The sequence below is a fragment of the Doryrhamphus excisus genome, chromosome 6 (genome assembly GCF_030265055.1).
Source record: "Doryrhamphus excisus isolate RoL2022-K1 chromosome 6, RoL_Dexc_1.0, whole genome shotgun sequence".
NCBI lineage: Eukaryota > Metazoa > Chordata > Actinopteri > Syngnathiformes > Syngnathidae > Doryrhamphus > Doryrhamphus excisus.
The window spans coordinates 11,862,643-11,879,651 of record NC_080471.1 but is presented as its reverse complement, the minus strand read 5'-3'; the positions used below and the strand labels follow the sequence as shown (position 1 = coordinate 11,879,651).

Here is a 17,009-nt window from a genome sequence, read left to right as displayed (position 1 = left end):
AATTTAATCCTCAAATGGATAAATGTGAGCAATGACAGCAACCATCTGTCTTCCTCTTTTACACCATGATTACTGGAGTGTCTCTCACTCCACTCCACTTCCTGTGCAGCAAATATACCGTATACACCTTAGGGTGAGCCACTCTGAGGACTTCATTGGATTCGTGTTGTAAATGAATTGCTATAGGAAGACTGATGAGTGTGCACAGTAATTGGCCTTGTAGTACAATACAGTATAATATGTATGTACAGTATCATTATATTGAAACCAAAGACACACAAACACTATGCAACATTAAACACATGCAAAGCGTTGCAAATGCTGCAGGATCATAAACAAATGCAAAAGAAAAATGCTGCAAATGTGCAAAAATGCCCTTTTTTTATTCATTCATTCATTTTCTACTGCTTATCCTCAAAAGGGTCACGGGGGTGCTGGAGCCTATCCCAGCTGTCTTCGGGCACCCCTTTTTTATATAATTTTTAAAAATTAAATTAAATATTCATTAATTTCCATACAGCCGGATACTATACCACTTATCCTCACTTGAGTCTCGGGTATGCTGGAGCCTACCCTATCTGTCTTTGAGTGAGCGACAGTGTCCACCCTGGACTGGTCATATTCATTAAGTTATGAATGCACGTCTGTAACATGTAACATTTTGGTGCAGATTAGGATTTTTGTCCCCTTTTTCTGGTATTTTATGAATCCATCTATGTATTTATGTATTATCCATCCATTATTTTATATGCCGCTTATCCTCACTGGGGTCGCGGGTATGCCGGAGCCTATCCCATATGACATTGAGCAAGGGGCGGGGTACACCCTGGATTAATGATAAATACATTTATTTAATATATGACGTCCTGAGGAATAACCCACTACATTTTGGTGAAGGTGAGGATTTTTTTTCCCCATAAAAGGGGACGGGAGAGGGCGCACTTTTTGAATGTTATTCTACATTCTATACTATACATTCTATACTATACAAATTTCCCCACTGAGGGACGAATAAAGGCATATCTTACACTTGCCAAAATGTACAGATTTATCCTATTCACCAGTTTTACTCTTGAATATGCTTGGATGCGTCACAACTTTTAATTTTGTTGCATTTTTCTGGTTTGGAGTTCAGTCTATACAGTGCAAATATACAAATAGTTTTTCAAATGAAAAAATGTCTGGCCCATATTGGAGGCATGACAGACAATAATTGAGAAGCACTACCTTGAAAGAAAACTACATTTTTGTGGGAATTGTGCTTCTTTTTCTTATGAAAAAGCCTCCTAAAAATGTACATACAATGTGACATACATATTAACCCAGCTATAGCGACATTGTTATTATTATCATTAACATTGTTCAACTATGTTACTGGCACATTGGCACTTAGCCCGAAACCTCGGCTAGCTACTAGCCGACTGGCGGCTAGCGGCTAGCTTCACCCACAGACTTGCCTGCAACATGTCAGCTGACAGACGCTACTGTGTTTTTAGTTTTTATTTTCGAGTTTGGAAAAGTTAATGCTAGGTGTAGGCGTTTCGTTTCTATGTTAAATCGATGCACTGAGGAAGGAAGTTACAGTAATGTTTAAAAATGGGACAAATATTACATGTTATCATGAATGTACTGTACCTGTTTCCGAGATGGTCACAGCATGTACAGTGTATAAAACTATAAAACCTTGTTAAAGGATTTAAGAGGTGTTTTAATAGGGTCTTTGTCCGCGGCATAGGTGGATCCAATTACATGCAGTAATGAGCTGTCTCTCTTTATCTTTTACTATATCTGTAAAACGCACAGCAAAAAATGACATACGAGTCTCACATAAAGATTGTAGATAATGAGCAAAATCTCAAAAGAAAGTACGGTTTTCCTTTAGTGAAATTCAGTGGCCGCGTGCTGTGATTGTGTGGTAAATTATATATCGACCTCCAGTCAGCATGCATATGGGTCTGTAGATGTTGTCTATCAATTTACTACTGGATTTTATTTGGCCTGAGGGCTGTGTGTACAGTTACACTAACTATATAGCAGTGCTTTGGAAAAAGAGCTGTGACACTACAGCACTTCTAATGACAGTGCTGGGGAAGTTACGTCTAATTATTGGCATTTGAAATTAAATTAATTATACTCTAGTTGGTAAAGAGGAAAAGTGTATAGTAGGCATCTTTGGGGGGGGGGGGTGTTTGCGGTGTCATGAGAGATGGGTGTCACTGATCTGTAAAGAGGAACATTTTGGTAATGGTAATGGTTTTATTTCATTTGAACATGCATCAGATTACAATTGAGTGCATCACATAATCAGTTCACAGTTCCACATGTCCAAAAGGAGTAGGAAGAAGCAAAGCTTATTAAATCCTACCCCTCCATCTGGTACTTTTACAATCAGTAACATTTGTTCACTTCCTGCTTTCCATAATACAATTTAAAGTGATATTCTTGTGAGACATATTCTTGTGAGACTTATTCTTGTGAGACTTCTTGTGAGCCTTGTGACAATCGTTTTCTTTGAGTTTTCCATATACTATTCATTAGTAAAGAGGAAAAGTGTGATGATAACCATAAAACCAGAAATGGGACCATGTTTAATATCATGCTGTTGATTAGATGTTACTTGTGAATGATTGTTTGTCTATATGTGCCCTGTGATTGGCTGGCGACCAGTCCAGGGTGTACCCTCGTGAGGATAGTCGGTAGAAAATGAATGAATAAATGTTACTGATATTATAACTAATATATATTAATGAAGTGGTTTCCATAGTGTAATGGTTATCACATTCGTCTAACATGCAAAAGGTCCCCAGTTCGGGCTGCATGGCGGATGAGTGGTTAGCGCGCAGGTCCCACAGTTCAATTCCACCCTTGGCCATTTGTTTGCATGTTCTCCCCGTGCATGAGTGGGTTTTCTCTGGGTACTCCGGTTTCCTCCCACATTCCAAAAACATGCTAGGTTAATTGGTGACTCCAAATTGTCTATAGGTATGAATGTGAGTGTGAATGGTTGTTTGTCTATATGTGCCCTGTGATTGGCTGGTGTACCCCGCCTCTCGCGAGAGAGAGCACCCCCTTGTGAGGATCAGTGGTAGAAAATGAATGAATGAATGAATATATTAATGAACATTTGTTGCGTCAGATTAATTGCATTACATCTGTTTTATGTTATTAGTTTATGTTATTCACTGTTAATGTACAGTCTGTCTACAACAGGTGGTTATTTTTCACCACATGCCCTACAAAAATCCTGTCAGGGTTTTCCCTTTACACTGAATTTATGTGGCTATAAGACCCTGTGGTATTGATCCTTTCTCATCTTGGGCATTTCTTTCTCTATCCTCACTCAGACTTTAGTGAAATTTGACATTTAAAATGTCTCTCCAAACACAGACGGTCTAGTCAAGCTGTCATGTGACCTCTACTGCACCTATCTAATAGAGCGACCCATTCAAAGCGGGCTAATGGCGTCCCGCCAACCTCCATGTATTATTTTGCGTGTGGTCGGATCAAATGCAGATTTTAAAAGGCTAAGTGTAACACTTAAATATCTGTGTTGTCATTCAGGACAGCTGTGCTCGGGTACTCCTGTTTCGGGGAGCCAACAAGGAGATAAAGAACTACAACAGCCAGACTGCTTTTCAGGTACAGAACCCAATGGAAGTTAAGTGGGAAATTTGGCATTAACACAGCGTACAAGCATTAATGTGTCCTTACCATAGAAGCCAACACAAGTTTCCGTCATGCAGTGATATAGTTTCTTCTCTCCCCCTCCAGGTGGCTATTATAGCAGGAAACTTTGATCTGGCTGAAATCATAAAGGTCCACAAAGTGTCAGATGTTGGTGAGTGGACAGCAGTAATGGTATATTTCACACTTGACTCTAAATGTTTCAGAAAGTGAATGTTAATCCAAAGTTCTTCAGGCCTCAGATGTGCGGGGCGTGTACTGTATGTACGATGGTGATGTTCGAGGAATATGATCAGACGGGGAAAAGATGAAGAGCGTGAGATTAAAGAGATGGAGAGACGTTTTTCAAGGGGGCTTGTTATTGGATCCTCCCGCGCTAATATGGGCTGCTACTCTTGGCAGGAAAACTCTGCCATCTAGTGTAGACACTGATCTCCAGCATTATGCTTATAGGAAATGTACACTGACACCATTCACATTCCTACCCAGCTTCTCATATTGTGAAGCTGATTATAGAAATGGATTATATTTCACTCAGTTGGAAATTATTGGAAATTAGATTAATTCATTCCAGGTCAAACATTTTCTCAAATTTACAGGCAATCTTAAGTCACATTTTAACATATTTAACTGATGTATGCATAAACCACAATCGATTGGTTTATGTGGTTATGTCATGGTTTTATTAGTTTCAAACATCACATGTTTACAATTCATTATTTTCAAAAAAGACTAAGAAGAAACTAAACATATTTAATTCTACCGCTTCTCCACATCTATTACTGAAAATTCATTCTCACCATGTGTTTCACATGTTGCCAGATCTGTCTATCCTTCTTCTGTGCAACTTATCCTCACTAGGGTCGCAGGGGTATGCTGGAGTCTATCCCGGCTGCAAAACAACAACATCACTACTGTAAAAAAAAACAAGTCAAGTAAATGAATTCACAGTGCGATCGGCGCTTGCAAACAAGTATCTTTTATGTAACGTGCATACATAACGGCGGCAATAATGGCTGGTGAGAGGGAAAGGTTTTACCGCATTGTTGATTTCAGTTCAATTTCCAAACAAAAGTTTGGATGCGCTGCTTGTTGTGGTCATCAGCGGCCAGCCACAGTGTTGGCACTTCAGTGTTTCCGCACAGCGACAATCAGGAAGGGACTTAGTCAGCTGACTTGTCATATGCTCCGAGTTAATGCCGTGACACGACGTGGTTTACACCTGCCATCATTCCAGGAACTTGCCAACCTTTCAGGAGGATTAAATAAAGAACTCCAACCGCTGGTCATTGGTGTAAACACGGTGTTCAAAGTGACGTTGCGAGTGGTGTGGGAATGATGGATGAACGACGGCTTGAGCTAAGATATCTGATTTGGCTGTTGGCATCATTGAAGAGCCATCTGACAACAAGACTGACTCCAACAATGATGAGAGGGAACCCAGCATGTTTGATGGCGAAATTACCCAGCTGTTCCGATACAGAAGATGAGGACTTTGATAGATTTGTGGGAGAAGATTAATTTAAAAAAATACATTGAATGTATTTTTAAATAGTAGAATAAAGTTCACCTAAACTCAATGTTTTGCTTCCGTTGGCTGTTTTTTGTAGTACCTGGAACCTTGCACCCTGGAATTTTTAAAGTTGAGGGTGTTGTGGTATTGGGGCTCGAGTGTGACTTCATGTTGAACAAGAAAATAAGGTTTGCTATTCGACATTCTGCCTCAGACTCCCATTCTCCGGCGCTTCAAGCGTATGATTTAGCATGCACATTATCCTTTTATACGGTGTGTCTGATGTATTTGTTAGTATAGACCCCCTAATTGAGACTACGCCTTATAATCAGGTGCGTGTTATGGTGCAGAAAATACAGTACCTAACATTTGCAGTTAATGCAAGACAGCTCCTCCACAAAACTTTCCTTCCACGGAAAGTTATGTGCCGCAGTGAAATGTGTCCAAGTGGAAATGGCGGTTAGGCTGAACTAACGTTCTGCACCATAGAACCACATTTGTCGAAATTTTCTCCCAACAGTGGTGGTGGCCGGAGAGTGACAACGGGTGACCACGGCCACCCCATAGCTCTGCTACTGGAACTACTGGTTTCAATGCTTTGCGGTTTAAAAGGCTCTCAGTCCTTCCATTGTGTCTTCTATTTCCTGTCAGTGCCTTTTAGGGAGACCCCTTCCTACACCAACCGTCGACGTGTGACGCCAGGCACCATGCCCTCGCCTCGATCCTTGTTGCGTTCGGCGAGTGACAATAACCTCAACGGAGACAACGATCACATCCACCGCCAGGCCCACAGAGAGTCTCGCGGTCGGCAGGGTCACTCACCCGTCCCCTCACTGCGCAGTCTGCCAGCTCTGGGCCAGCAGCAGGGCAGCCTTGGAGAGGTAACACTCAGCATGGAGGTGTGACTGCCAGACAGGTCTAAAAAAAACAAAACAAATGAAATGCATTTAGTTTGTTTTGCTATTATTTGATTTTTTCATCATGCATATTATCAGAAAATCTCAATGAGACATTAGCATACCTGGCAAGAAGAACCCGCTGAGGTGAAGTGTTTTTTTTATGTTTTACAGTGGTTAACTTCTTTATCCCCATAAATTATCATAAAACATTTTCTCCATAAATTTGGAATTGGATATTTTGCTCAACTTTGTGTGATTTCTGACTGATTCTTTTGAGATCACAGTACATGTGATGTTATGTAACGACCAATACTGCTTTTCTCTGTCATTCAGAGTCGTCATGGAGAGTTCCCTGACAGCAGTCTCCAGAGTACCGGCAGCTCCAGGTCTTCTCATTCCCGCTCACCTTCCTTACATCACTCTCATGATGACGAAAGGCCCGTGCCGAGAAGGTCCCACAGCCACGGCTACCCTCATGGACACAGTCCCCGTGGAAGACTCAGGTCTGTGCGACTTTTTCACCTACCGCTCAATGTTGCCATTCATGCCCACATTTACTGCTGTTACACTGCATGTCAACATCAAGTTGCACTGGAGCAGTTTGGAACAGTTTGGAGCTTAAAGGGGACCTATTATGCTTTTCCCACTTTTCTGACTTATAAATGTAGTTAGAATGTTGGATTCTCGTGTTAAACGATGCCAAAGTTTCAGATAATGAGGTTTGCGCATTTGGAAGTGAGTCCTTAAAAGTTTGAGATGGCTCAAAACGTTGATTTTCAAAAGGTGTGGTAAAACTGACCTTTTGTGATGTCACAGAGGGCCGTAGTTCCTTATATGGTTCATGGTTAGGAAGCACTTTGGGCGTGTGACCAATCACCGCGGAGTGAGCATGCCCCTTGGGTGGAATAAATTAAAACAGACCGTTTTGTCAGGAAGCACAAATCCAACGAAATCCAGCTGGAATAGGTGCAGATTCTGGAAAGTCTCAAAGGTTTTCTGTGCTGGTTATCATGTGTAGCTGCTCTATAGGAGTCCACAACTCAATACAAAGGGTCAAAAAGCATAATAAGTCCCCTTTAAATGTAATTATACAAAGTGAATTATGGGTCTTTCTACTCTCTTTGCCTATCAAACACTAAATCCCATGGTGGGAGTTTTATACAGTTTATACTATGGGTGTCACAAGACCTCGCAAAATTGAAATGTGAGAAGATTTCTCATTCAGGAAAAAACTGTCTGATGGGCTCTAAGCCTGGGATGATAATATATAAATTAACTTAATACATTACCATGTGCATGTCTGTTTTTCTCGTCTCCTGCTTCCAAATAGGCAGGAAGAGAGTTCACTATGTATCGGTTTCAGCACCATGGTGTGTGTGTGTGCTGTAGAATAACGGCATGAACGGAGTGAGTCCTTTTGTCAGTCATACAGTCTCTGTGTTTTAGTGGGTGGATGGGGGGCTGCTAGCATACACACAGAGGGCCGAAGATTGTAGCGTATAATGTAACATGAAGTTAAATGATCATATATTTGTTCATTGTACTTTTCTGGGGCGGCATGGCGGACGAGTGGTTAGCCCGCAGGCCTCACAGCTAGGAGGACCAGGGTTCGATTCCACCATCGGCCATCTCTGTGTGGAGTTTGCATGTTCTCACCGTGCATGCGTGGGTTTTCTCGGGGTACTTCGGTTTCCTCCCACATTCCAAAAACATGCTAGGTTAATTGGCGACTCCAAATTGTCCATAGGTATGAATGTGAGTGTGAATGGTTGTTTGTCTATATGTGCCCTGTGATTGGCAGTCCAGGGTGTACCCCGCCTCTTGCACGAAGACAGCCAGGAAGACAAGTAACGTTACAATCTGGTCTCATATCCTCAATCTTGTCCATCATCTCGTTAACTGGTGTCTGCGACACCCTTCATTTATACCGCTTTCTGTTTTGTGATAGCTTGTTCAGATAAGAAAGAGAGATAGAATAAAGGTGAAATATTTTAGTATGTTGGCTGCATTCTGGCCTAATTGGCCTTCTGTATAGAGCGAGTGAAGACCTTGTTCTTCAATGTGCATTACCCTTGTAAAGTATTGGTGCGAGGTGAATGCATAAAAAGTCTCAAAATCAGCAGCTGGTCTTAATGACCAACACGCATACCCTTGAATATTTTCTTGTCATAAAATGTCTCTCCTGACACACTCATTTATACTTTAATGGCTACCAGGCTAGTTTGTCATCACATAGATATGTGATTGATTTTACTTTTACTATTTACACGGTATGTACGTATGTGTATGCATGTTGCATTAGACCAGCTTAATTCATACAGTGGAACCTCTTAAAACCTCTCTATTATGCTTTATTATTTTATGGCCCTTTGTATTGAATTGTGGACTCCTATTGAGTAGCTACACACAATCACCCGCACTGAAAGTTTTCTAGATTGCACCTATTCCAGATGTATCTCCTTGGATTACCAAAACTCACGGCCTGCCTACGGGCACTCCCACTCTGGTGTGATTGGTAACACTCCTCAGCGCTCCCGAGGACTTCCGGACTACTGCCAAACCCCATTTTCTAATTTTGTTGGTATAGTAGATGATAAATGAGTAAGCCCTTTGGAGAGCTTCGTGAACAGTGGTTTGGATCTACTGGTAGCTCATGAGCTACTGGCTGGAAACCACTGACTTACCATTTATTGAGTGCAATATTGACAAAACATTGGTAGTGTAAATTTGGTCATTAAGTATTTTTTTGCGGGACTACCCATTTTTAGATCCACAGATGGTGGAAATTGTTATTGGCATCTACAGACATCGGTGAGCTTGTAATTTGCATGCATGCCGGTAAGAGACTCTCCGTATGCACACTCTATAATGCTACACAAACAAAATAAACACAGCGAGGACGCTGAAAATTTTTATTGGTACTTACAGCTTGTACTTCTGTGACCAAGTAACTTTGGAAAGGCATCGGGCTTCAGCAACAGGCGGATAGTCACAAAACAGTCCCATATTTTTCTCTTCACATGGAACTTATGCCTGATGTTTGCCTCTTTAGGCAAGTTCAAATCTGAAGTATTTCCTGGAATCCATTAGCATTAGCTCCACGCTAACACAGTGAAACAGTGCAGCAGAGCAGGGGGCAGGCAAGCTTGTGTTACAAAATCTCCCTGAAACCGAGCGTTCAGAGCCATTCCGAATCTCTTCCAGGGCTCACTTCCAAAAGCGCAAACCCCATTATCTTAAACTTTGGCGTAGTTTAACACAAGAATACAACATTCTAATGACATTCATAAGTCAGAAAAGTGGAAACGTCACGTCACATTCATACTATTCATAAAGGGCCCATAAAAAATGTGGTCAACTACACTTTGGACATCCCTGGTTTACTTGCTTCACAGAGAGATGCAACAAGTGTTAACAAATGAATAAGTCCATGTTGTGTTTTCATGGCACAATCAAGCAGTCCTCCACAAGCGGAGTTACGATGCATACAAACGGGGAAAAAAAATTATCGCATGGATGGAACAGCACTTACATCACAGAGAATTGTCATCTTTCCTGCATGGTTGCGTTGTCCATTTGATAATATACGTAGCTATTAGCTCTGTCAGCTAGTGCTAGTTGCAGCTAGTTAGTTCACTTTGTATGGACCTATTTCAGGAGCAAAATGCAAGGATTGAAAAATGTATTCACACCAGTGCTCCCTTTTTATTTTTTCCACCCACACAGTGTACTTTCTAGGCACATATGTGAGTGAATTAGTGGCACTGTACAGCCCTGCTGTAGTGTACCTTTAACCTAGCATAGGTAAAACTGAAAGATCCCAAAATAGCTTGAAAGATTACAGTTCTGACATATATTTCAAATTTGAAAGTGTCATACTGGATTGTCCATACTCACTCTCATGTTGTCTACCTGCTCCATAATGAGACGGCCCATTATTTGCGTTTTGCAACACCAAAACACAACCGATTATCAGCATGCAAAGTGTGATGATGATTGTAGTGTTTTTTGTCTTTTTTTTTTTAATGGGCTCACCATGCCCAAGAGAGAGAGCAGCTATTTGAGTGAAAGGCCATTTAGTTGAGGAGGCGGCAAAGCATTCAGGTGAGACAATGCTGCTGTGAAGCTTGATAACATCTGTGTAAATGCCATTTCATGACATTTTCGACTTCAGGTCATAGATGCTCACACTCACGCTGGCATATCCACTCATTATCTTTGTGTTAACCTGCTTAGCGGCATCTCTGATCCAATCAAGCACATTATCCCAGACTTCTGATAGGAGTCATTTATTTGTAATTGTTAAGTCAATTCTGATGCGGTTACAAGGCCAGAGGCAGAGTCTATTGTTATACCTGCTGGTCTTGTATGCTGTGTGCACGCTCCACAGCGATCATGATGTAGCGTGGGCTGTTTTATGCCAAAAAGCTGGTTTTAACTCCAGAATTATGGATGCACATCAATTTGTTTTCATGTGTGAGCCATGAGCAGCTTCAGCATAACAACAGTATTGCACCTGTGTGCGCAATATGCATCATCAACTTTAATTAGTTCATACACATTTATATCTATTTGTCTGTTATTTGTCTTCTACAAACATATACAGGGAGCCGAGGACATAAATATAATCTTGAAGCCCAACTAGTGTATGTATTTTAAATCCAACTACATCAATATGTAGCAAAACGTTGATTCCCCCAATGAAGTCTTGCTGTTGTTACTGAAGTCAGGCTGCTGTTCAAAAAAAGCGCTATTATGATCAACATGATGGGCCCTACAGCTCCTATTGTATCCTTTACACGGGAAGAAAGTGGAAAGGGTTGAAAACAGCAGTTATGTCACGGTGTTGCGTTGCGACCCCAGGATGCAGAGAGCAGGACCAAAATGCAGATAAAAAGTATTTTCTTTAATCATAATTTGCTATGCAGCAGCAGGAAAAACAGCAACTGGCCAAACCAAGAAATGATAATGAACCAACAATGGAAAGCGCACACACCTGAACTAAATAGACGGGAGTGAAATTACAAACAAGTGTGGGAGATAGGAAAAGCAGGAAAACGGAAACAAGGCGAGAAAAGAAGTGAATACAAAAATAAAAGCATCCAATGAGAAACTACACTAAAAAGGGAACATAAACACACCATCACGCAGAAACCAACACTGCGCGTGACAAGTTAAGGAATAAAATACAAAACATTTTTTGTAGCATCTGGGGTGGTCTCGAAGTGGCAAAGCTTACTTAGTTTTGTTGACTACTGTCAAACAATGCAACGTGTTCTCACGTTTATTCAATTTCGTGGAAAGCTGCCATTGTAGAAAATGCCAACTTGAATGCGCTTTTTCTTTTCTCAAATTAATTTTGTTATTGGTATTATTATCATCAATAAAATTGCTCTGCTGATAATGATAGCGGTGCACGCTAAACTGGATCTAAAAAGTAGTGCTTATAACTAATGAGAAACGGGTACCTCTGCAACTATTCCCAGCGGTCGCTCCATAATTACACATTGAGCCAGGAAACAGGAAACAGAAAACCAAAATAAGAACAAAACTAAGGACCACCAAAATAAAAGGGGACCTATTATCCTCATTTTTCGACCCTTTGTATTGAGTTGTGGACTCCAATATAGCAACTCCACAGTAAAACTTTCTAGATATTCCGGAACTGAGTGGTAACGTAGATTCCCAGTGACTTAGTGCAAACCAGTCCTTGGTAGTGGTAATGTGGCCATTACATGTTTTTTGCTTAACTACCCGTATTTAAAAAAAACTTGGGGAGACCCAACGATTGTGTCCATAGGTATGAATGTGAGTGTGAATGGTTGTTTGTCTATATGTGCCCTGTGATTGGCTGGCAACCAGTCCAGGTGGGTCCCCGTCTCTCTTGTCCGACCCTTTTAAGATAAGCGGTAAAAAATGAATGAATGAACCATGTTTCTCACTGATATGACAAAAAAGGAAATCACTGATATTGTCAAGAATTGTAAAGCAAAAACATCAACTGCTTGTTATGGAATCGTAATGGAAACAATAAATTAACAATGAAGTTATCAATGAGATTGTAGAACTGCTTAATTTTTCATTTCAGACTGGAAAATTTCCTTTCAAAATCAAAACAGCTAAAATAGTTCAATTTTTTTAAAACTGAGACAAATATCAATTTACAAATGACTGACCAGTTTCCATAGTAGCACAGTTTTATAAAATGACTGACAGGCTATTCAATAACAGGTTCAACAAATTTATTAATAAGAACGAAAAACTTGAAAAAGTTAGGCAATACGGATTAAATACGGAGACTAAATCCATGACGCAAGAGGCACTTCCTGTCTTTCACTTTTAATGTGCACTCTTACTCACTAAATATAGCAACCATAATATGCTGTCACTACATCCTCTACTTACGTATGAGGTGTGTTATGAAGCGGTTATAGTCGCTACAGTACCATTATTAATGTTGATAGTGATTAATGGTAACAGTGATTGAAAGTCTGAACATCTGCGTTTTGTTTTTTTTGTCAGAAATATTTCAAGTACCTTTGATGAAATGTAGAGTTAGTGCAGCTTCTCTTTGGACAACGCCGCTGCAGCTGTTCAAGTCAAATGGAAAAAAAAACCCAGACATTACTTGCTGACACTCTCATTGAGAACACCGCGGTAGGTAAGATTGCAAGGTTTAAAGTATGTAACACACTTAATGTGCATTTCCAATAATGCGTCGTGTACTGCCACGTCCATATTACTCATGTTATCATTCATACTAGCAATGCCATAGTTCACAGTCTGATTGGCTTCTGGCTGCCCTGTTCTGCCGATACAGCTTTTCTCCAAACGAGAAATGACATCACGTTTTAATCTCACAAGATGTTGTCCGAAACCTAAACTTTCTCCTAACCTTAATGACGGATGAGGAGTGTGTCGTAAACGTTGAGTTTGCACATATTTTTCAACATGAACTTTTTTTAACATTAAAAGGCAACTGTAGTTTTTTGGAATCATCTACAATCCTTATGTGGAACAGGAACACATATTTCTCTCCCTTTTCTGTGCATTATAACGCGATAAAATTAGTTAATACAAGCTAGCTAAAATGCACGTAATTGGGGCACAGTAACTTTAAAAAAAAAAAACGGCAACAGTGTTTAATTTCCATAACTGACCTGCATATTAAACAAGCTACAGCGATATTGTTGTTGTAGCAGCTAACACGGAGTACTATATATCTAGCGGAGTATCACAACACTTCGCATAGGAGTTGTGAGTCAGCATCACTCATAACACCTTAACCTACTCCCGAGGAACGCTACCTAACGGTGCTGGTACTGTGTTGTTAGTTTAGAAAAATGTATTTGGTTATGTTATAAATCATGTCTCACACATGTATTGTTGAAGGTTGTAAGCCAAATAGTTGGTCAACTTTGAGATTCCACAAGCTGACAACATCGCTACAAAGACTCAGCAAGATTCTTGTTTGTTCTTAGCATTTTTTTTTTAACCTGAGGATTATTTGAAACTTAACAGCACAATAAGGAGCACACATGCTGAAAGATACTATTGACGCTATTGCAGCAGTCGGCACCCATTGAGAGCGGACATTGTGAGTAAGGATCGATATCGGGCCGATATTATAAATGTTTTATATATCGTACTAAATTGTGTGATGTGTTTGTGTGTGTGGAGGCGGGGAGGGCGGGGGGTGCGCGTCACGCTGTGGAGGAGCAGTCATGACATCGATGCTAGATAAATTTAAACTACGACAGAAATGTTTTGCACATGGTTGAATATTTATTCCTTGTGTGTTTAAGAAAGCTGAATCCTACTGTGTTCAGTGTTTACATTTCAATAAATATTTGTTTAAACATTAGACCTGTAATATTTGTTATCATGGTCATTTTTTCATGTAAATTGAGGGATCAAAAGCAGTATCGGCCACAAATATCGGCCCAAGCAAAATCGGCCATCGGCTAAGGGTGATGGAAAAAAATCGGTATCGGCATTGGCCCCAAAAAAAACCATATCGGTCGATCCTTAATTGTGAGTAACTTATTTATGTTTCACTATAGCCCACACAGCAACATGATTCTCTGCCTGGGGGGGCGGGATGTTTTACCTTGTTGACGGAAGTAGCGTTAGTTCCGATCAATGGGTCTGTGAAATCAATGCACAGAGAAAAGATATTCGGTAATGTTTAAAATCATCAAAATAAGTATAATTATAAAATTACTTAAAATATACTTAGAATATTATAAAATAATGTGATTATTACATGTTCTCACAAATGTACTTGTTCATTCATGATCACAGCATGTGTCTAAAACGTTTTTAGAGGGCTTCGTTTTTGAAATAGGTGTGTACCAATGACGTACATTGTTAGCTAGCTCATGTTAACTTGTTTTCTGGCGTTATAATGCACAGAAAAGTGAAAGAAAATGTGTTCATTTTTCATATAAGGATTCTAAATGTTGATTGTAAATTCCAAAAACAATGCAGTTCCCCTTTAAAATTGAAGTCAGTTTGTAAAATGACACTTCTACTACGTTTTTGTGTACAATATCCCAACTACATTCTTGTAAGAAGTTACACCACCACAGCAAAGCGTCACCCTCTATTTTATTCATGTGTATAAATGACACCTACTGTATGTTGTGTGCACGATGCTCTGTCTCCACTTCCTCCCACTGCAGCTTGTCTGTGCGATGAAACATGAGGCTTGTCAACAAAGCAGATGCGCCGCTCGCCCACAGACACCACCACAAAGCCACCTCTCACCCAAACACTCGCCGACCTGTCTTGTCAGCTGACCTCGAAGACTGACAGGTCAATAACCATGATAGATGACATAATTAAAGCATGACCTCAAAGTGATTGACTTTGTGACAAGTGAACTTCTGATGGGCAATGACTCAAAATGCATCCTAATTGACAGTACTTTATTATTTAGTACTTATTTACTACTTTACCATGTAATTGTAGATAAGCCATTCTCAACTGGAGGGTCGCGGAGCCATTTTCAGTAGGTTACAGGCCTTTGGCTCGCAAAAATAGCAATATATATTGACCTGATGTTCGTGAATGCACCTTAGTTGCAGCGTCTAATATTCTCACCCACATTGTGCTTCGAATTGTGCATATTTAAGCACATTTCATGCATTGTTTTGCCTAAATGAAACATTGTTAAACGAAAATTACCAACTTAGCTAAAATATAAAGACACTGCATTCAGAAGACTCAGTCGTGATGTAGTATTCTACACTGGTCACGAGGTGTCAGTAATGTTGCTGCAATGTTCGGTTTGATACACAAGCACCAGACAATCACCAGAACAACAGCCTTTTATTGCAGGTTTTAAAAATCTGGCCACAATAATAACCTACCCCAAGCTAAAACCCAACTCTGAACCCCTGACGTCACTTCCTGTTCTGTCCCCCACTCAGCTCCCTGAGCAGCGGAACACATTTATTGTCTTATATTAAGTCTTATATATGTATTAAACGGCTTATTTCCTCTTATTATGTCTACAATAGTAAGTAAAACTCTACCATCAAGAGGGCTCTAATAATGTTAGAAAACATATTTAGAAGGTGTTCTGAGTGTTAACTATGAAACTATTCAATTTATAAATAAGGAATCCTACTTTGTAGAAATGTACTTATCACAGTCGAGTCTGGAATCAGTTTATCGGGATGAACGAGGGATTGCTGTCCAATGGTGTATGGTGTTTGATTTGACAACTGATATTGGTAGTCTAGATCTACTGTAGATCTACTGTACCAAACTAAAAATCAATTTTATCCTTCTTATGGTATTGGTAAAACAATAAGATGTATCGGCCATTGCTGTTGTTGTGAGGAGTGTTTACGGCACTACGAGCACGTGGCTGAGTTGTAGCAAAGAAGGGGATGAATGAAGACTAGGTGGAGCTCTGCCACTGCTGTGTTAGAAGCTAGAGAGCATACAGAGAGAGAGAGAGAGAGAGAAAGAGCGAGAGAGGGAGAGATGGGTGGGTGCAATGGATGTGAGTGAAGGAGGCGATTTGAGGCATAGGGAAAAGAGGAGGAGCAACAGTTAAACCAAATGGGCTGAAGCTTTTGCCCTCAGCCCCCCATTCCCTACCCTACTGCGCACGCACACACACACACACACAGGAATATTTACACTGTCACAGTTTGCTTGGGGGAGCCATGGTGCATGCACACATGCAGAAGAAGCTCAGTGGTGCACTGGGACCACCGTGTGTATGTGTGAGCAATGTTTTAGCGACATGCAGGCGGTGCATGGTGGCCATGATAACAGCGGCTCCATGAGTGTGCGTGCGTCTGTATGTGTGTGCAGATGGAGCATGCACATAAATGGCTTGTAGGGTGTGAGCAAGCTGTCAAAGGGGAGGGGAGCCACGCAAGACAACAACAGCAGCAGCAGTAGTAGAAGCAGTAGCATCACTGCCACAGCGTGTGTGAGCGCATGTCAGCGAGCGCATGTGTGTGTGTCAGGAGTGGTGGAAAGGAAGGGGAGGACAAGGAGGGGAGAGGCGAGGGAGACGCGGCGGGACTCCCAAGGAGAAGGACTCGGGGAGCTCAATCCACATCCTCGCTGCCCCCCTCAGCTGGAGTCGGGATCTGTCGTCCCACCTGGAGACATGCAGGATGTCTGTCCTTGCTTTCTGGAGCGGGCTTCAGCCATGCACCCCAACTCAAGATGACTGAGAGGGGGATCTATCGAATGGAAGGAAACTGCAATTAACCATCTTTGTTTTGTTAGGATGCAAGGGAGTGTGTAGAAAGAAAGGAGACGAGGGAGGATACTGTAAGAGAAGGAGCGGGGGGGGCTGGCATGGCTCCTGTGGAAGACTGATTGTTATTATTTGGACAAGAGCGGGACCTTTATGAATCTCTCCAGGTCCATCATAAAGACCA

At 41.0% G+C, this 17,009-nt stretch overlaps 1 protein-coding gene across 22 annotated transcripts in view; it reads left to right on the top strand.

Moving 5' to 3' along the window:
• The window catches only part of shank3a (SH3 and multiple ankyrin repeat domains 3a), a 222,846-nt gene that overhangs the window by 136,128 nt on the left and 69,709 nt on the right, over positions 1–17,009 (top strand). For all 22 annotated transcript variants that reach the window (XR_009130085.1, XM_058074731.1, XM_058074726.1 and 19 more), the window contains 4 exons: positions 3,562–3,639; positions 3,772–3,838; positions 5,849–6,078; positions 6,430–6,599. Coding sequence is in view for 21 of the 22 variants with exons in the window: in XM_058074731.1 (XP_057930714.1) it covers positions 3,562–3,639; positions 3,772–3,838; positions 5,849–6,078; positions 6,430–6,599 (545 nt within the window). In the remaining variant the exon portion in view is untranslated. The remainder of the gene's footprint in view (positions 1–3,561; positions 3,640–3,771; positions 3,839–5,848; positions 6,079–6,429; positions 6,600–17,009) is intronic.